At 33.0% G+C, this 22,267-nt stretch overlaps 2 protein-coding genes, 1 long non-coding RNA gene and 1 other non-coding gene across 8 annotated transcripts in view; 3 read left to right on the top strand and 1 right to left on the bottom strand.

Moving 5' to 3' along the window:
- Positions 1-1,124: 1,124 nt before the first annotated feature.
- On the top strand, positions 1,125-2,962 carry LOC103314574 (uncharacterized). 2 transcript variants are annotated; one of them, XR_010334713.1, is made up of 3 exons: positions 1,134-1,895; positions 1,955-2,227; positions 2,284-2,962. It is a non-coding gene; the product is annotated as an uncharacterized LOC103314574 (transcript). The 2 variants fall into 2 exon arrangements; XR_010334712.1 differs by having other exon boundaries at positions 1,125-2,227.
- Positions 2,963-4,747: 1,785 nt separating this feature from the next.
- Positions 4,748-22,267, top strand: part of wge (winged eye) — a 119,277-nt gene continuing 101,757 nt past the window's right edge. For all 4 annotated transcript variants that reach the window (XM_064357642.1, XM_008200973.3, XM_008200974.3 and 1 more), the window contains exon 1: positions 4,748-5,146. The gene's annotated coding sequence lies outside the window, so the exon portion shown is untranslated. The remainder of the gene's footprint in view (positions 5,147-22,267) is intronic.
- Positions 13,826-15,170, top strand: LOC135266493 (uncharacterized). The gene is made up of 2 exons (XM_064357376.1): positions 13,826-14,036; positions 14,094-15,170. Exon 2 carries the CDS (start codon positions 14,094-14,096, stop codon positions 15,144-15,146), a length of 1,053 nt encoding a protein of 350 aa, XP_064213446.1. The 5' UTR covers positions 13,826-14,036; the 3' UTR covers positions 15,147-15,170.
- On the bottom strand, positions 15,653-21,853 carry LOC135266494 (uncharacterized). The gene is made up of 2 exons (XR_010334575.1): positions 16,212-21,853; positions 15,653-15,879 (listed from the first exon to the last, which is right to left on the bottom strand). It is a non-coding gene; the product is annotated as an uncharacterized LOC135266494 (long non-coding RNA).

The following is a 22,267-nucleotide window of genomic DNA, read 5'->3' as shown; positions in this document are numbered from 1 at the left end:
TACTTAAGTTTTTAAATCTGAAAATGCAAACTGGTGTACATGAACAGACACTGATATGAAGTAGTTTTTATCTTTTTTGTCTGTTTTTTATTTATTGTAAAGAATTTAAAGTACAGACTGATCCAGAAATACTGAGTCTGTTGGCAACACTGGGCTTAATTTTTTAAGGATACCAATGGAGTAGTCTGCCAGCTAACAACAATTTAACAATCTTGTAAGGTTGTACGTCAAATAATTGTCAAGAAAAATCGAATTTGGTTGCAATGTTGCAAATTACGAGCATAAATACTTTCAAATCTGTTGCCAACAACAAAATAGGCGACCCATATTTTTTTATTTTAACCAAAGCTCAAACGTTTTGGAGAAAAATAATTGAAAAGGTGAAAATTCCTGGCCTGACGTCAGCAATGTTCCTTTTTGAACTAGCCAGTCACAGAACTTGAGATAGAAAACTAGGTCAACAAAGATAGCTTGAAAGACGTACGTTTTTTCTTAATTTCTGTCTCTGTTGTTTTACATACGACTTCAGATGTGCTGCAGGAGCAGTCATTTTACCAAAACACAAACTCCTGCAAAATATTAGCACACAACACAGTCACAATCGAGAACGCACGGTTTTGACATTTGTATTTGACGTTTACCAACCCAAACATAGGTCGTAGTGCTAATTGTATGCAGCGAAAGACTGACCAATCATTAGTCGAGACATTGCTTACGTCACAACGCGAATTTTCTATTATTACTAAAAAAGTACCGATTTAAAAAAACTTAGACCGATATTACTAGACATCATTTTGTGTCTACTTTCAGAATCTGCAATTTCCAAAAACTTTTACTTTCGAGTATAACACTCCATTGTCTGCCTGCTTTAAATGGCATCGAGAAGATAATGAGAAGATGTTTGGGTTTATTTATTGGGCGTTGACAGTTGCTCTACCATAAAAATTAGTGAAGTTAAGTATGAAATTAGAAATGACAGAACGCCATACTTAGGCGTGTATGCGTAGATGACCAAAACGCGTCCCGGACGAGTCCATCGTGAAAAGCAGGGGAGTTTTTAAAGCAGTGGCATGTAGATGTGCTTTATTATCGCAAGATTTCACAAAAAACGAAAGAATCATTTGTAAATTCATTTGAAGCAGTTGTAAGTGAACTGTAATTTTGACAGTTGAGTTAACTATTTACAAGCAATTAAACAATCCACTAACACATTTTGTTACGCCACTGCCCCGAAACCGGTCTTTATATGTGAACAATTAGGCTCCGCCCTGGTGTGTGCTTACCTAATTTACTCCACTATAAATCGTAGAGTCATGGTAATGACAGAACGTCCACGGTGGTAGGAGTGCGCAGAGACGAAAACTCGTGGCGGACGAGTCCATTAGTAGATTCGGGGGTTTTGTTATCGAGCATTGGCGTGGCGTGTATTTTTGTGTATAAAGAATTCATTGTAATTTTTAACAATGCATCGTTAACATTTATGGTAAAGATATCATTAGCTATCCTTTTTGTACTAAACGTGTTTTTACTCGTTACTCATTGTGTTTTTGTTATTTATTGGAGATTTTTGCTTTGTATTTAAACAGGGTGATTTCTTAAAAACGCACCACCTTGAATATCTCCGAAAATAAACAAAAAATTAAAAACCCCGAGAGAGGTCAATTTGTATTTAAAGGAAGGCACCCTTTACTGTACTTTTAAAAATTGTAGCACCAGTCCCTTTTGTAATACAAACAACTCCTTCAGAATTTTAAATGGCATCACCCCTTGTGTGATACTTCAGATGAAATGTACAGTACTCCAAGCGAAATAGTAAAGATTGACTAATTGCAACAATACACTTGGGAACAGAAAATGATTAGTGTACAGTAAAATGCAAATTAGGGTTTCTTTGGGTAAAGATGTTTGTTGCTCACTTCGTCTCACGTTTCAAAACAAATGTTGTTATGAACAGATATGGGGCCTTAGCAGGTAAAGAGTAAAATAGGTACCAAGTCTGAAATCCATTAATCTACCAAAATTTACTTAACTTTCTAAAATTACCAACATTGGTCCTTCTGAAAAATATCAGTTACTAACAAGTTTTCGTACGGGACAGTTGTTATAGTTTGCAAAATGCGGAGACGTTGGAACAGTGACGAGCCGATTGACTTTAATATTGATAACAATGTGATTAATCAAGAAATGGTACCTATTGACGATGAACAACTTCAATTAGGAGATTATGGTAAGCAAGTGTTTTTCTACAACTCAACTTGTGTTTTGATCATTTTTATTTTTAAGATTCGGCCAATTCAAAACAAACAAAAAGGAAGCATTTGTCTGACGATGCAAAAAGTTTGGTTAATACTTTATATAAGAATTAATTAGAACGAAAATTTAAAACCCCTATAAAATTTACGGCCGATCTACTTAAATTATCACAATCCACAATACATAAAATAATTAACCAAGAGAAAGAAAATTTTGGAAGGAAGAAATATTCACGCGCTTCAGTTTTTGAAACAATACATGAAAGTGAAATTGATGAAATAAAATATACAGTGTATCCAATGTAGGTATAAAGAAAATAATGTACCTACAACTGAGGCAATTAAAAAAAGACTAATGGAAGGACAAATTCTGATTAATTATTCAGAAGCAACTTTAAGAAAAAATTTACGCCACATCGGGTTTACTTACAAAAAACTTAACAAAAGGATTAGTGTGATGATTCGACGAAAAGCGGAAAAAATAGATTATGTGTTGTGGAGAAATTGTATCCGTCACGTAATTAGTGTAGAAGACAGTTTTTTAATTACACGAGATTTTCCTTAATTTATTATTAATCTTAATGACGACGACGATGACGACAACGATGCTGTTTTTGGGATAGATCTGTAATTGTTTTCATAAATTTTTATTGTATAGGTAATTTATTGTAAATTAATTATATATATATAAAATAAATATATCTAATTAATTTTTGTATAGTAGTACTAGTTTTCAGAAATACCTTTTTTGGTTTGGGACGAGTCGAATTGGTTCCCAAATTCGGTAATCCTCTCTAATTATAGTCGAATTGGTTTCCCTCGGTCAGGTAGGTCAATTAAACGGATTAAAGTATTATGATAACAGGAATGGCATTTTAAGTGTATAAATAAATTCACAATTTCAAAAACGGAATATTGGGGTGAATTCCATAGCCGAATCTCCTAAGTTGAAAACTTACTTGACACATGTCTAAGTTCTCTCAAACTTTTTTCTCGGAGCACATACGTATAGCATATAACCCTATCATCTGTGAGAATTCATTCTTTAATGCCCAATGTAATCGACAAAAAGGAAATACAATGGTATACGCAAATTAGTAAACTGAGAACGGTCAGTGCAAAATGAGTTTATTTGCAGAACATTTTACGAAAACAGAGAGCTTTGGACTTAAAAAATAACATTCTCTTTTTTCTAAATAACTAGTTAACCAGGAATAAATGAAATTTGTTGTAGGATACCGTGCCAACAAAATAATTATTTGAAAACTTTTACCAGCTTTAAAACTAAAATATAAACATATCTTTGACTTAATCCTTTCTATCTACCTGCTCATGCGGGAGCCAATTCGACCCTCACCCCGGAACCAATTCGACCAACACCTTTTACAGAATTATACTTATAAAGATTAACGGGAACCAATTCGACCACGACCTATGGTTTATACCAATTATATTTAAATCTTTACCTGCTGTGATTTAAACATCTGTTTTGAAAAGTGAGACAAAGTGAGCAACGAACATCCTTACACAAAGAAACCCTAATTTGCATTTTACTGCAGACTAAACATTTTCTGTTCTCAACAGTATTGTTGCAATGAAATATTACTTTAGTCAATCTTCACTACTTCGCCTATTTGACCTGAAGCCAACCTAATAAAAATATATCTAGACCTGCCGCGTGTTTAAAACAATCGTAAACGGATAATACATGCAAAACTCACTTTTTCATAATAAGTTAGTTTTGAGATACATATTTGCAAAAAAATTATTTTGGAAAGTTATAATAATATTTCAAGGGCATTTTTTATATGGCTTTATTATAACTGTAAAAATTTAATGACATATACTCACATATACTGTACAAATCATAGTTCACGAATAAAATAGTAGTTTAGATTTACTAAAACCAAAGAGTGAAAAGCGAAATTAATGAAAACAAATAAAAACCGATTAAGGAGCAGATGGGGAATATGTCGAAACAAACTTTATTTTTAAATATTTAATTTAGCAGTAACATGTAAGAAAATTCAAAAAGTTACATGATGCCATTCTACTGTTTTAATTGGTTCCAAAAGTAAACTCTAAACGTTTATATAGTTTTACTCTATTAAAAATTGAATTTTGTAAAAAACAACAGAATCATGAAATTGCTGTTTAAATTCTAAATATGAAAGCGCGGGTAAGCCATGTTTCGATTTTTTGACAGAGTGAGTTTTGCATTTAGACGGCTCATTTATATAATACCGATATAATGTACTACGCATTTTCCCTATCGTTTGTTATTCAGCATTGCCAACTCTGTTACAAAGTCACACAACTAACAAGCGGCCCCCTGACACGATATGAAACTGATTTGGAGTTTAAATTTTACCCATTAGAGTGCGCCTGTGTTTCTTTCTTCCGGATCAAAGTCAACGTGCATCGTGTCCGTAAACATGTGCCGATCGCAGCCCGAGCACTTCCGTATTTGCCCGATGGTGCTCTTGTCGGTGTCCCTTCTTCTCGTTGACTCTAGTGTGAGCCAACGCCATCACTGTGTTAGAGAACGAATTATATTGCAAACAATCAAATTCTTGTAAACCGGTAGATACACAGAAAAACTTGAATATAATCGCCATTTCTGTACAAAACCGCGAAAAACATAGCGTTGTGAACGTGTTGAAGACTTTCGGTGTGTTTTTTGAATGATTCTAATTAACTCTGGTGCTATTCTTGTGTTGGGTGTTTTTATTTCTGAATTATTTCAACCAAAGGAAAAATGTGATCGTTTTGGGATGTACATACAGTGGCTTCTAAGTAGTGATTAAGTTTGTTTGTTTGTGGTTTTTTGGTGACGGAAGTGTGGAGACGGTTTTTAGGCATATTGATTTTCGGATATTGGACTACCCTTACTTGTAAGTTTCGTCTTCAATGTTCTGGAAACGCCACAGAACTCACTATAACTATTTAATCGTCAAATAAGTGTAATCGTATTGAATTTACGATACTGATTATATTTAACAATTACTAATTTTTTCGCGGATTTATACTACAAAGAATTAAGATGAAACGAACACCGTCGGTAGAGGCCTGTGGAGGTTTTATTTAAGTTTATTTAATTATAAAAATGTTTTAGTGCAGAATAAGACGATCTACACTTTGTTACAAGATCAAATGAAAAAGAAAAAAGAATATGTTTCTGCTGTAATATCTAATAATTACGAAAGCGCTGAAGGGTCACACACACAAAATTTTTTAGACTAAATTGCCAGTTAGTAAGTCGGAATTGCCAGATACTAAGTCGGAATTGCCAGTTAGTAAGTCAGAATTGCCAGATACTAAGTCGGAATTGCGAGATACTAAGTCGGAATTGCCAGTTAGTAAGTGAGAATTGCCAGATACTAAGTCGGAATTGCGAGATACTAAGTCGGAATTGCCAGTTAGTGGGACTAATCAATAAACGACAAGTTCTCTTCAAGTTGTATATTAACCTTTATTTTCTATTAAACTTTATTTATTTTTTGTAGTATAATTTTTTTGTTTACATTTTACAGATAAAAATTAATCACTTGCGTCGTGTTTACTTTAACATAGTTTATTAATAATTTACATTATAATAAGTTTAATATTTGAGTTCGGAGATATACGTACAGATTAACTGCATTGTATGGATCAGAAGGTTTTTCTAAGTGCCCTTCTTCTATTAGTACATTACACAGTTCAAAAATGTCTTTATCACAAGGCATTCTTTTGTCCAAAAATGTACACTCATTTTTCACAACTTCTATTTCATCATCTGGCACTTGTAATAGGTAATCAGAAGATTCATACAGTTCTGGCATATTATACATCACAAAAGGTCTACCTGTTGGATTTATACTGTTCCTAGAACTTGTGATTGAATGTGAGTTCCATTCTAAGCATATTTCGTCCAGTTCATCCTGCAATGTTAAAAAATATTGAATTTACATTTTACACATTTATAAAAGTCTTCATACATCAATGTCATGATGATGACATAAATGTGTAAAATGGCTGTATAAAAATAACCTCAATTTTGATTTGATGTATGAAGACTTTTGTCCGCCAATTAATAATGTTCTGTGTTATGCTATATTCAGTAAAATAAAAACCACAGTTATAATTGTGGATTAACTTTCTCGGCATTTGAATGGACATTAGTTTTGATAGATGTTAAGTAAAAAATAGATATCAACTTGAATGTACTACTGTCAGACGTCATCATAGAGCGACGTCATAGGATCTTTAATTACTGATGAATAATCCTGTATAACACTTATAAAAACCAAGGATTTGTGATGAAACTAATATGTAACTACTAGCTGTTTCAAAACTATAAAAACCCCAACGTCGCATTATACTGAATTATTTTTTTAAATATGGTTGATAAAAATGTAAAATAGGTATAAATAATTAGATCTCTCATTGAAACTATTGATTACATTAGCTATTAATTTTTTGAAGTGCATAAATAATTTATAACAACCAATTTTGAGAGAAAATGCGACGTTGACATTTACATAATTTTGAAACAGCTAATATTACTGTACTAATTAATTTGCAAATTAGAAATTTTACTTACTCGAATTATATCCATGAAACAAAACTGAATTAAAGACTTGTCAAGAAATGTTCCTGCAAAATATCCGTCTTCCTTTAGTTTACTAAATAAATTCATCCAAAATTGAGCATTATGTCTGCGTAGGATAGACCACCAACATTCAATTTTTTGATTTGCTGTACTAGCTCCATATATGAAAGCTGGTGGAGCATGTTCATCATCTTCAAGACGCTTAAAGAAAAGTTGAATTTGTTCTAGATAATAATTTTCTGTACCCATATCAGTACGAACAGTACGTGGGCATCCTCCACAACGATACACTGTTTTTAAAAAGTAGCCAGCAATAACTCGAGGATCATTGCTTGTACTTCCAGCCTCAAGCCACATTATGGATCTAGAAAATCCATCTATGCAACCATTTATTGCAATACCATATGGTTTAAGCTTATCATAGGAATCTACATGCCAAAGAAAATTGGGTCCTTTACTGAAATATTGTCTTCGCCGTAACCTTTTTCTTCTTCTATACTCAACTCCAACAGGATCAATTATCTGAAGTATGAAGCGTACTGTTTCTTGACGTACTATAAAACCTTTTTGAAGGCATCTCAAGTGCATCCATCTATATCCATGCAATTGTCCAGATTTTTGAATTTCTTCTTGTAAGAATACCAGAACATTTTGCAGACGTGAATACTTTTTTCTTCGAAATAGTTGTTGTCTTCTCAAAGCTCTTTTTAAAGTGCTTTCACTTATAAACACTCCGTGTCGAAGAACCAGGAAAGATAAGATTTCAGCATGCCGTAAACCCAAACGAAAATAAAATTTAAGTAAAGAATCAACTTCCATACTCTAAAGCTATGGAAACTAGATAACAACTTGCACTTTCTACAAGTTAAACAACTTAGTATGTTTAATCGCACTGTAAACCATCCCACAACGAAACTGTAAACGGACTGTTATCTATTCTTATTATTGATTGATAATTACTATCTGTACATTGCCACCTACTAACTGGCAATTCCGACTTAGTATCTCGCAATTCCGACTTACTAACTGGCAATTCCGACTTAGTATCTGGCAATTCCGACTTAGTATCTGGCAATTCCGACTTACTAACTGGCAATTCCGACTTAGTATCTCGCAGTTCCGACTTAGTATCTCGCAATTCCGACTTACTAACTGGCAATTTAGTCTAAAAATTTTTTTGTGTGTGACCCTTCAGCGCTTTCGTAAATAATTAATAAGAATAAATCAAGGGATAACTAACTTTATTTTAGCTCAAAATCTCCGAGTCATATCGCAAATCGCGTATCGTAATGTCCTTAGTACGAAACCGAAAAAAATAATTTAAGTTTATAATAGTAAAATCTGCTTTACAAGTCGCCATTTTTCTACTTTGGATGTTGAAAATGTTAAAATATTGAAAGAGTATAAAGAAATCGCTGATTTATTTTTTTTTAACTCGATTGACAGTTGACACTTTAGCAAGCCCATAAGCGTCAACATAAGCGCAAATAAGAAAAATAATAATTAGTGTTCGTTTAAAAAAAATTGTACGAACCTCTGTGCGCTAATGAAGCACTCCTTTGTTTTTCACTCGTGTTCAAATAATGCGCTCATGCGCGAAAAATGTCTTCTCGCACTTGGTCTGTAAATAACTATTTCTAATAATAAATTTATTACTTTATAACATTGCTAGTTAGATGCATTTTTTTCGTTTTTTCAAATTCCACAAAAACGGCTCTGAAAAAAAAAAGGAAATTGTGGATTCAAATAAACTTTTAATTTGTAATAAAATCTACTCGTAGTCAAATTCATGTAGACGCTACAAGCGGTGGTGCATATGAGAATAAGGTTGAACTACAGACTGTATCAGAAATATGTGTTTTAATTTTAACAGGTAATAGAGCTCAACAAATAAAACATCTTTTCTATTTGTAATTTTTATTCAATAAAAAATTTGCAAATTGACTTAAAATTTGAAAAAAGATAACATACTGAAACGTGTACACGCCTAAGGGTACAAAGATAAGAGAGCCCAACTATTTTCGTTGTGATAGTAACGGACAATTTAAACAATTTAAAACAACAATAACAATTGTTGCTATGAATCCAAACAATACAAAATTATTAAGCACTGACCGGCTCGTTTGCACAACGAAAGGAGGAAAACAATTATAAATTGAAAAAATGAAAATTAAATTAAAAAAAATGAAAATTATAAACAAGAATTTTGCAAAATGTTACACAGAAAAGTTGTTGTATTTGATGAGTTTTATTACGTGTTAAAATTCACACACGTATTTCTGATACACCCTGTATACTGGGCTGACTGTTCACTCGACTGTGCGAATGCGCTAATTTTAAAACTCAATTTTTAAGAAAAATAATGAAACAAAATTGTTTTTTTACACTAAATTGGATGTCGTTCCTAGGTTAACTTATTACCTCACAGACCAGTTCTTGTCTCGACTTAAATATTTCAAACAAAGTTATAACGGGGTAAACAACGTAATAATGTTAATGTTTTTATGGAAAAAACCTAAAGCTCAAATGGCATGACAAAAAGAGAATCATTTACAAAACCCATTAAAAAAGTATTAAAAAACTTGTGCAATTTTTTAATAAAAAATTACTAAAATTGGGTTTTTCTTAATTTTATTTTTAAATGACATTAACTTTTTTTTAATTTAAGTATATTGTTGCTAAAGTTCTCTAAAAGTTACCATATTTTTTTATCCAATTTGAAATTATTTTTTTTTAATAGAACAATAAATTAAATTGACTTTTAAACCCTAATGGGTTAAAGTGGTTAAAAGGGTGGATTTTACAATCGTCAATAAATAAAGTCAATAAATAAAAATAAAGTTATTCTTGCTATAATTACTATGGTTACAATTGTTACAACAATGTATTTTTCAAAATTTATCCCTAGGATAAAGTTATCCGACGCTTGTAAAATCCACCCTTAAACTCAGTTACAGTTACTTAAAATAAGATACAAACAGACCTGTGAGGTAATGACTAAATTTAGGAACAACATATACAGTTGTAAAGAAAGCATTTTGTTTATTACTTTTCTTAAAAATCCAATTTCAAATTCTGCGTTCACGCGCTTGTTCCTCTTCGGACCTTCTCACTCCGTTCAACCTTTTAAGGCGTTTTGTACCCAGATGCGGAGACATTTTAAAATTTTATGACTTTGTACATAACGTTATTTAGACAGTCCACTTTTTCAAATATTTGTTAATTGTTTTAAACTTTAAATATTTTTAAAACTTTTGCGATTGAAACAAATTGTTCATTAATAGCACATTAGGTAAATAACTAATAAATTACAGTTTTCAGTGCGGTAAAAATTTACAAAAAAACTCTAGACACATTTTTGAAATCTGAAAGGTTGCCTATTACGACGCTGTTTTAACCAAATTTTTTACTTGTTGAATGAATATGTAATAAAATATTTAATTTTTTTGTTGATTTAATTTTGAGTGAAATGATGTTATCTTCTGTGGGTCATAGCCACCGCGACAATTTAACATTTTTCTGTTATTTTGATCTTAATAAAAAAGATATTTTGTTTCTTTTTAATAAAGATCTTCGGCCAAAACTTTAACACAAATCTTGTCTGTTAATTATTTTGCGTGGCCCTAGTTACGTTTCATGTGTTAAATTAATTTGGCCTTGTAAAATTTAAGCTACGACACTCAAATATAGATATATACGAGTATTTTTCATATCTACGAGTAGCGATTTTTTCATCGAGGCGAGATCGGAACACTTCGTGATTAGTTACACACAAGATTTTGTGCAATTAAAAAAAAATAATTTACAGAGGCAGTGTAGTGTAGGTTAGCAACTAGTAATTAATTTAGTGTTTTTAATGAATGTTTAGATAGATTGCTGTATAGATTAATGTAATTTTATTTTCTTTTTTGTATTGGTCTGAAACAATTTAGTTACAATGCTTGTAAAATTTACAATATTTTACGTTTACTTAGCTTCGGGTGTAATTCACACAAGTGTTCATGAATTTGGTATGGTTGGTGAGTTACATAAATCCGTAGTACACATTTAGGTTCACGTTCGCATTTCTGAATACAAAATATAATGTAGAGTCTATAATAGTTCAGTTTCCATAACCGGTTGTTCGTAGACTTTTGGTAAACTGCTTTATTATTATTAGAACATGATTGAGTGAGTTCATTATTAATTTATATTTACTTTAAGGAATATCATCCGTTTTTTTTTCATACTTGTCAAAACACATATCCACCTGTGGAGTCTGTATCGATTTTGCAAAGTTTTCTTCTTACGGTGTTGTTTTATGCGAATTGTTGCCAGAGAGTGTAGAATTAGTTCCGAGCGGTGAAAAGTGTGACAGTTTATTGTGATTACTTTTTATTTTTGTTGTAGTGAGTATACACTTTTTTATAAAGCTTACTTACGATAACTTAATTTTTTTAATGGTTTGTTTATGACCAATGCTGTCTAAAAATATTGTATTACAAATGAAGTAAATTTAGATTTTGTTGTGACTCATATAAGTTTACTTGAATGGATTATAGTTTTATTTTTTTATATAATTAACTATTATTGTCAAAATTCTGATAAAGAGCAGACTATATCACCCTAAAAATTCATGTCCAACCACTTTTGAAACTAGCTGTATTCTGTATTTGACATTTTGAACACCAGATCTGACATTTTTGAAAATTGGATGTTAGTGTTAAGCGTTAATTCGTTAGTCTGAAGGTAGTCTAAAATAACTAAATGTGTTGTTGTACGTGTTTTAAATTGGAAACAACTTGAAAATTTTGAAAATTGAATTTGTCAGGTAAAAAATTACACCAACCTTAATTCAAAAAAATTACTATTTATGATAATGCCAACCTCACGCCTCTTAGACAGTTGATTATAAAAAAAAATCGACTATAGTTTAAGTTTCTTGAATACTTACTTATACCTGTTCTGGTCATTCACTATGCTGGATACATGCCCTCTATACCTGTATTTTACTAAGAAACTAGAATTTTCTTAAGCTTTTTCAATTTGTGTGTATACTAAAATATACTATATACTCTTTGTTTCGGCTGTAGTCACTTGTTATTTTTATATCATTAAGGGCCGCATTTACAATCGTCAGATAAACTCCCGATAACTTTATCCCTAGGATAAATTTAAAAAATCAGTTTTTCAATCGTCCCATAAACGCCCGATAGGATAAACTACTGTATAAACTACGGAATAAATTATCTGGTCGTTCGACGATCGGATAAACCATGGGATAAATTTATACTATGTTTTCATAGGTTCTGTGCTTTTTGAGAAACTTTATGGGCATTTTTCTTGGACAACATTGTTTAGATGGGTTTCTTAACCTGTCCATATGCTCAATCAATTTGCCATCGCTGTCTGATTCAGTTTTGCCCTATATCTCCAAAGCAAATTAGAGTACACACTTTTAAATATTTCTGTTCCTAAATACTTCTAGGTACTTTAGATAGCAAACTTTAATGTACTAGCTATTTTCATACTTCTTAGCGACTTGTATAATATTAACATGTCCATCAATTTTTTTCTTAATGTTTTTTTTAGTATTTTCTTGTTCAAGAAAAAATCAACAGTAATTGGTTTTTGTTCATTGTTTTATGCAGAATATAAATTAAAAATCTAAGTTCTATCGATAGTTTTTCTCACAGAATCATCGCAGCCTAATATATCCCTACATGAAAAATTTCATCCTGTCTGGAGTTGTACCTATAACTCGTACACCCGAAGTCAACACTTTGAAAAATATGTAGGTACAGTGCAGCTCTTTTCGTCTAAAGAAGGATTTTGGAGTTGCAGAGTGTAACAGTGTTCAGTGCTTTTGGGATATTTCAACTGCCTGCAGTAAAAACTAAGCTGCCAACTATAATAGATCATCTCCCGCGATGATGTACCTATCTCTAGAGACCTAAAAATAAACGGTTGTTGGTCTTTAGCGACACTAGTTTTAAACGTCCAGTCAAACTTCTGCTCGAAAAATCTGCGGGGGGGGAGTACTAATTTTGGCTGGGGCGAGGCCAATCTTTTCTCTTAACCTTGACTAAAATGTGTGCCCTATATTTACATCAGGATTAATATTGTTTGCGTTGTATATAGACGCTTTTTTGTGAGATCTTCCTGACATTTCTGGCATTAGAGTGAACATCGAACTTCAAAGGGAAATTTGGTTTTTATTTATTTTTTTACTCATTCTCGAAGCAACTTTTCTAAGAATCTTTGATAAATTTCGTAAATAGTCAGTTGAAGCTAGTGAAAACGTTTCCACGCAATATGGTCATAGGACAAACCTTTTTGGCTTCTAAATATTTCTGTAAATTTCTCACAAACACACTGAATAGAAAAAAGTTAGTTTTAAAGATTTTGCAATAACATTTTCAAAAAAAAAATCAATTAAAATAACTCAGTAATTCTATTGAAATAATGGAATATGGAATAAAATGTGGTATTGTTCACGACGATTTTATCGTCGTGAATTTTATTCACTATTATCTTCTTGAGCGTTTCAGCATCTGAAATCACTCTCACAGATAAAATCATATTTTATCGTCTTGTGTATCTAATAAATAACTATTAAGAATCTTTATTTTCGAAGTACATTACGCAAAAATATAAAATAAATAATCTTGGATTATTAAAAATTTCTGTTTTAGTAGAATCAATAAATTGACTTTCGATTTTTAAATGACTTACAAAGGCAAGGGGCATTTAGTATTTTGAAAGCGTTGTTGTTTGGACAACATTAATACCCTGCTAACTTCTTTCCTAGGGATCTTTTAATACAACGCCTACGCCAACATTTCTGCCTTCATCGACCCAGGCGATGCGGTAGAAGTCAGGAAGTCAGACACAGGAGAAATACAGGATCTTTCTCATCAAACATATGAAAATGTATCGTGACTATCTCCCTAAATCGGGTGAAAGTTTTCAAGTTATTTCAGTAAATACGAGGGACTTATTACTACGTGAGTAGTATAAGCGAACAATTAGTGCTAATGAGGTCATTATCTAATGACCGCTGCAACTTTCTCTTAATGACCGCTACACTTTGGCCGCTACAATTTTGCTATATGTCATACAATATATAAGACCAAAGAAAATTTAGGAAAATATTCAGTGTTGTTCTCGTGTTTGTTCTTGAAGAAGACGTCTTGGTGTATTGTGAAATTAAGGTAAGTTTTTTAAGAAATTATTTTAAATATTTATTAACTGTTGTGAATTTGTGTTAGATGCCTGGAAAACGTGTATCTTCTATGCCATTGAAAAAATCATCTCCGAAGCGTTTTAAAGCCCCAGGTGATGGTGGATGTGTAGAAGAAGAGGAAATTAGTGCTTCGCAAGTTCCATCGGTTCCGAAGTCGTCTTTGTCAGCATTTCCAGCTGCTTCACCACCACCACCACCACCATCGCAATCCATAGAATTAGCGAGAGTATCTGAAATAGGTCTTAGCCAAGCTGCATCCCCCAAGTCGCCTCAGCCTATCCACGCTGAAGAAGACATCATAACACCAGCTGAATGGTCGGATCCTGTGTTGGAGCGATCGTTGATGGAAATGGCCGACAACATCGAGAAAAATGAAGCTGAGAGAAGTGAGAAAGATGAAGCTGAGAGAACGGCTCGGATGGTGATCAATGAGAAGTTTCGTTTAATTCATGAAGTGGTGTATCCTATAACTAAGTCTGGTAGCAAACTTTTATCGATTGGAGTAAAACCACTCCATGATTTTGTGCCGTTGTTGAAGATACATAATCCAGAATTAACATCGGCGATAAGTTTTTCTATTGAAACCTTTGAAGAGTTTTTAAAAGAAATGAGCAAGATCTTTGAATCAAGAGAGGAGGACGAAGAAGTAGAAGAAATTAGTGTTCCAGAAGGTCAGATGTTGTGTATGCTAAGTGGCTACGTCGTGGTGGTTTGTAGATATAATACTCTTCAATTTATACCTAGTCAACCCAGCGTGTACAAGGGCATTTATTTATCATTGAACACAATTAAAACTGTCGTAAATATGGGCGAGCATTTATTGAATCTGCTTCATGCAAGAAGAATTCAATATAAATTCTATCCATGTTACGATAGTTTTATAAATAATGTTGCGCTTGATGTTATGGAGAATGGATGTAAAAATTTATCTCAAAAATTGTATGATATTATTAAGAATCGGTATGAACAAAATGCAACCTTGTATGAGATAGTTTTGAAACTGCCTGTGAATGTAAAAACTGCTGTCGAAAATAGAATACAATATTATAGGGAAAATAATGATTATAACTGTCTGTGATAATAAATAATTAAATAAAATGTATACTCTGTTTTCTTTAAATATTCCGCCGCGTAGCAAAAGTTATCATTATTGGTTTGGTGTTGAATAATGAAAGTTATTTGAAATAGAATGGACTTACGATTCAAATCTCCGTTTACAGCAATTATAGCTGGTCCAACTGCTTGCGGAAAAACGCACTTTATTATACGATTTTTGAACCACATAAATTCGGTCTGTGATAAAAAATTTGAACGAGTGCTTTGGTTTTATGACGAGTGGCAACCGTTGTATCAAACTAATGTAATCAATAATAGTAATCTTGAATTTCGTCAAGGCGTTCCTGATATGAATGATTTTGATGGTACAGAAGCGACATTGATAATTTTGGATGATCTGATGAGAGAGACTAATGGCAGTGTGGTCGATATTTTCACTAAGGGAAGTCATCATCGAAACCTTAGTGTCTTCTACATTACGCAAAATTTGTTTCATCAAGGAAAAGGACAGAGAGATATTTCTTTGAATGCGAACTATATCGTTTATTTTAAAAATCCTCGTGATAAAGCTCAAATTAATTTCTTAGCTAGACAGATTTTTCCTGAAAATATAAAATTTATCCAGGAAGCTTATAAGGATGCCACAATGAGACCGCATGGTTATTTGTTGATTGATTTAAAACAAGATACTCCAGATGAATTCCGTATTCGAACAAATATTCTACCTGATGAAGAACCTTCTTATGCATACATACCTAAGAGAGATTATAAATATAAAAGTAAGTAGTTTATGCGTCAGTCGTCGTTGAGATGTCGCGAGCGTTAGAAAGAAACGCCGAGTTATTAAAATTTTTGCATAGAACAACACCTGTTTATCGTAAATCAATTCTTAATTCTGCCGATAAAAACTTGGTGCATTGTATATGCGAGTGCGCTCACAATACGTTATTAGGGAAAGTTCCTTTAAATGGTTCTCAAAAGAGCAAATTAAAGAAACATAAAAAATTACTGAGAAATTTAGTAAATCGTAAATTATCTCTCCAGAGAAAAAAGAAACTAATTGTGCAAAAAGGAGGTGCTTTCTTACCATTGTTGTTGGCTCCAATAATTTCGGGTGTGTTGGGTCATTTATTTAATAAATAATGGAACATACGAAAAAAATGGTACTCATTGATTCATCCGAACTTGAACGTTTGCATAATAACAAAAGCACTCAGCCAAACACCCTAAATGATTTAGATCATGAAATGAAAAGAATCATAGATACGAAAAACATTGATGATAATGAAAAATGGATTTTGTATAATCAAGTGCTTCAAAGATATCTAAAAATGATAAGTCGTTCTCGTGAACCTGTTACCATACCTGTGATTTATTCTAAAGAAAATCAATTAGAACAATCTGAACGAATTACTCGAAACATTTTGAGTTCCCTACCAAGACCCTTACAAGTTAAAGCGAATGCTTTGTTAAACAATTTAACACACAATGGAGTTGCATGGAATGAAACCGGAAACGTTATCTACGATGGAAACACAATTCCTGGTTCCAATATATTTGATCTAATCACTGATGTTATGAAGAGTAGTAATAAGTTAAATGCCGAGCCTGTCGGATGGAAAAATTTTGCGGAAATTTTGTATAAAATAAACGTTCCACGTACTCTTATAATTAATCCAAAACGTTTGAAATATATAAATGAACAAGGTGCTGAAAAGCAAGAAGTAAAAAACGAAGTGAAAGTAAAACCAATATCGTCGTCAAAGTTTGACACAGAAGAAGAAGAAGAAGAAGAGGATAGTCAAATAACGAAGAAATCAATGCGATCGTCATCAAGAAAACAAAAACGCTTGAGAGTTCCTTGGTCGCCGTATGAAAGCAAGTAGACAAAAATGGATGAAATAAAGGAAAGATATTTTATACCTCGTGACCCTCTTGGTTTTTCGAGTCCTAACAACTTAGCTAAGTTTACAAATATACATAAGAAAAAAATTAATAAATGGCTAGAAGGTGTGGAATCTTATACATTACATAAGCAAGTTCGTCGTCGATTTCCTAGAAATAGTTATCATGTAACCAACATAGACGATTTATTTCAAGCTGATTTAATAGATATGAGAAACATCGCAAAACATAATCGAGGTGTAAATTACCTATTAACTGTCATCGATGTATTTTCCAAGTTTGCATGGGTTAAACCTTTATACACAAAGACGGGAAATGAAGTGGCTGCAGCTTTTAAAGAAATATTTGATGAGCGTGTTCCGGTTAATCTTCAGACTGACAAGGGAAAAGAATTTCTAGCGAAAAATGTCCAAAAATTGTTTAAACAATATGATATAAATTATTATGTAACAAATAATCCTGATGTAAAAGCTGCTGTGGTAGAAAGGTTCAATAAAACTTTAAAAACAAAAATGCATAAATATTTTACGTTTGCAAATAATATGCAATACATTGATGTATTACCCGAATTCATGCACTCTTACAATAATTCTTATCATCGTACTATTAAAATGGCTCCTAACGAGGTAAATCCTGACAACGTTGCGCAAGTATACGATAACATTATGAGTACGAGAAAGAAGAATATTAAAACGATCAAACTCGAAAATGTGTACAAAGTTGGAGATTACGTCAGAATCACCAAGTACAAGCACGTATTTGAAAAAGGCTACATGAGTAATTGGAGCGGTGAAATATTCAAAATAACTGATGTTATAATGAGACAACCCGTTGTGTACAAAATTTCCGATTTAATGGATGAACCAATAGAGGGCGTCTTCTATCACCCCGAATTACAGCGCGTAACGTACGACCCCCAGAGTACATTTCACATTGAAAAAGTATTGAAGAAGCGATATAAAAGAGGTAAATGTGAAATTTTTGTGCAGTGGAAAAATTATCCTTCAAAGTTTAACTCGTGGATTCCGTGCAGTTCCCTTACATCGATATGAATAACGAATTTTATTTAACTTTGGTATCAAACAGCTCAACCAATTACTTTCCCGAAAATACAACAACGCACTTTTGCACACAACTTCCAAAAACTGTTCATTTGGATGGTGAATGGTGTGTGGGACTTTCGGAAATACAGTATCCGTGTTCCTTCTTAACCATCAACAGTGGTGAAAATATTATTTACTGCTCTTTTGAATTTAGTTTATCGGCGATTATGCAAAAAGGTGAAAAAGCCATTGACATATTGTTTAAAGATCCCCGTTTTGCGACATGGATCGATGATCAGGTTCGAAGAAGGAAATACAAGTCTTCGAAAGAATTCATGCGCGATCTTAAAATGAAAACGATCACATTTGAACACGATGTAATTATGACGAAATATAAGACTAAGCTTGAAGCTGGTAACTACGAAACGATCGAATCTATTGTGGATGCTCTAAACTCGGTAAGAGTTTTAGTAAAAGATAATGTTGAGTTCAGATTAAATGATGGTTCAAAAAGAGTAACTGTAACAAGCAGTAGCAAATATCTGACAAGTCTATCATTTTCACCGACATTAAGTCTACAATTAGGTTTTCAACCGGATACAAATGTACTGAGTAAAACTTCAACACATCCAGCAAACATTATGTTGGGTTTGCCTTCACAACTTTTCGTATACAGTGATATAATTGAACCACAATTGGTGGGCGATATAATGGCAAAAGTAATTCGAATCGTTGTTATCGATAATAAACACTACATTTACGGTACACATCATACGCAATTATTTTCGCATCCGCATTACGTGCCTCTGTTGAAAAGGGAATTTGAAAACATTGAAATTGATATAAGAAGTGCAACTGGTGAGAAAGTGCCATTTCAGTTTGGAACAGTGTGCGTTAAACTTCATTTTAAAAAAATTTCGTAATGCCTTCATGTCATTATCACGATTACTACATCAATCAAGCTGGTTCAGGTGTAGGTGCTATTTACAAAGGAATTAGTTACCAAAAGGGTTATGGTATTGGTAGTTTTTTACGGGGACTTTTTCGTACGGTAATGCCGTTAATAAAGAGTGGTGTTAAAACAATTGGTAAGGAAACACTACGCACTGGTTCAAATTTTCTTGGCGACATTGTTAATGAGGTGCCTGTAAAGGATGCATTCAAGACACGTGTAAATGAGTCAGTTGAAAATTTGAAACGAAAAGCTCAAGATAAATTAGACAACTTGGTAGGATCTGGATCTATAAAAAGAAGGCTAGTACAAAATAAAAGTCAGAATAGTTCTTCACGTCGTTCTGCAAAGAAGTGTAAAACGAGTTCAGTTATTAAACATCAAGATATCTTTAGCTAGAATGTCGTTTTTACATCCTCATAGTTGTGAGTGCGCGAAAAGTGAATTGGATCTTTTTGCTTTACCGCCAACTCAAACAAGCATCGAAAGCGGTCAATGGGTTCATTACAAAACTGTATCTAGTATATCTGAAAATAGTCCTTTAGAATTTGTAATACCAGGTGGTGAAGACTATATAGATTTATCGCAAACTTTACTTTCACTTTGTATTAAAATATGCAAAGATGACGGTAGTAATTATACCGCTGAAGATACAATTGGTCCAGTTAATAATATTCTCCACTCAATGTTTAGTCAAGTTGATGTATACCTAAATCAAAAACTGATTTCACCACCAAATAATACATACGCTTATAAATGTTATTTGGAGACACTTTTAAATTATGACTCAGGGGCGAAGAATTCCCATTTAACTTGTGGATTATGGTACGCCGATACGGCAGGCAAAATGAATGTAGTAACCAATGAGAACAGTGGATTCGCCAATAGACTCAAACTAACGTCGACGAGTAAAGAAGTCGATCTTATTGGTCACTTAAATTGTGATATATTTAATCAAGAAAAATTTTTAATCAACGGTGTAGAAATGAGATTAAAATTTGTACGTTCTCGTGATAGTTTTGCATTGATGTCATCAAATAATCTTAATGGAAAAATTCAAATTACTGATGCAACTCTAATGATTAGAAGAAATCGGATAAATCCAAGCGTATTACTTGCGCATGCAAAGGCTTTAGAGCTTTCAACTGCAAAATATCCAATTACGCGAACAGAATTAAAGGTTTTGACTATACCGCAAGGAGTACAAGGAAAATCATTGGATAATGTTTATTTGGGCCAACTTCCAAAAAGATGTGCATTGTGCTTTGTGACAAATAAAGCATTTAACGGTGATTATTCCTTAAATCCATTTAATTTCGAAAACTTTGGTTTAAACTATCTATCCTTGTACGTGGATGGTAACCAAATTCCTAGTAAACCCTTACAACCTACATTTATCGGTCCAAATAAGAAATTTGTTTCAATGTACCACACATTATTTTCTGGTACTGGTATACATTTTCTAAACACTGGAAATGGGATTTCACGTGATAATTATGCTGATGGATATTCAATAGCTGTTTTTGATTTGACACCTGACTTATCATCGCATAATGCTCTTTCATGGAATTTGATAAAGAACGGAAGTTTACGAATAGAAGTTGGTTTTAACACTGCTCTTACAGAAACTGTCAATTGTTTAGTGTATGGTGAATTTGATAGTGTAATAGAAATTGATAAAAAACGTAATGTAATTGTAGATTATAGTAGTTGATAAATTTATATAAGTGATAAATAAATTGCTATTACAAATGAAAAATTTGCTACTTTCATTTTACCCGTCATCCGAAATGGTTGTGTTTGTGGATTTTCAAGGGTTCAATTACGGTAATTGTACCGAAACTTTAACCATAAAAGAATTAGCTGTATTTAATACGAACAAAAGCGCACCAGACATCTTTTTGTTTAAACCACCCGATGATCTTTCAACCTTACCGCATCGTTATCAGAAGCAAGCCGATTGGTTGACGAATAACTTTCACGGGCTTTCTTGGAACTGCGGTAATTACGACTACGAAAAGTTGTCTGAAATATTGAATGAAACTACGAAAAATTCAAAGTGTATATACGTGAAAGGAATAGATAAGAAGCGTCTACTTTTGAAACGTTTACCAAAAAGTCAAATTGTAAACATTGAAGATTTAGAGTGTCCATCGCTTCGTTACTTGAGAGAACATTTTGATACGAATTGTTGTGTGAATCATATAATCAGCGATTCGGTGTGCGCTGTTCAAAACGTACAAAACTTGGCTAGTTGGTACAATGAATACTTTACAACTCAAAACGTGTCTGGAGATGATCTCTCGGAAGAAAAGACACCACGTTCTTGTTTCTGCGTATAACACTCTACCTGTCCTAATCACCAGACCCTCTATGGTTATTATCAACAGAGACCCTGATTACCTCCCGGGTAGTCATTGGATGGCTGTTTACATTGATAAATTTGGTTTCGCATACTTCTTTGATAGTTTTGGAAATCAGCCGCCTCCGAATATTTTAAAATTTCTTAGAAAAAATGCTATGATGTGGTCTTACAATATTTCTCAAATTCAAGATTTTTCTTCAACCGTCTGTGGCAAATACTGTACTTTATTTCTTTTAAACTACGCATTAGGCAATTCTGTTGATGATTTTCTAAAGTTATTTAACAAAGATTTTCACAATAATGACAAACTATGCAACAAAATGTTTAACAAATATTTCATGAATAAATAAAGACTTTGCAAGATCCATGTTTTTTCTTTCTTTCCTTATATCTCGTTACTCACCAGCATGACGCGGACGGGGCGCGGCGCGGACGACGGGGCGGCGGCGCGGAAACGGGCGCGGGACGGGACGGGGTGGCGGCGGCGCGGGAACGGGCGCGGGACGGGGTGGCGGCGGCGCGGGGACGGGCGCGACACACACACACACACATTCTGGGTTAAATCAAAATAAAATCACAGAAATCATATTTATTAGATTTATTTATTTATTAAAAGATTAAATAATACATCTTATATTATTATACATCTCTATAGCCATATGGTAAGGTGTCAAAAGAACCATCATCTAAACGTCGTCGTTTTGTATAATTTATACGATACGTCTTAGTTGTTTCTTTTGTCATAACATCATAAGTCTCATTTCGAATTATTGTGCGATCGGTCAATTTAACAGTTTGGTCGGTGTTATTACACAGCATGTCTTTTATTTTGTCGAAATTAACTAATTGAGCATTTTGATAATGCAAACTTAACCCCT

The sequence above is a fragment of the Tribolium castaneum genome, chromosome 6 (assembly GCF_031307605.1).
Source record: "Tribolium castaneum strain GA2 chromosome 6, icTriCast1.1, whole genome shotgun sequence".
In the NCBI taxonomy this organism is placed as follows: Eukaryota; Metazoa; Arthropoda; class Insecta; order Coleoptera; family Tenebrionidae; genus Tribolium; species Tribolium castaneum.
Note: the sequence above shows the minus strand (reverse complement) of the source record. Positions and strands in the feature narration are given on the sequence as shown.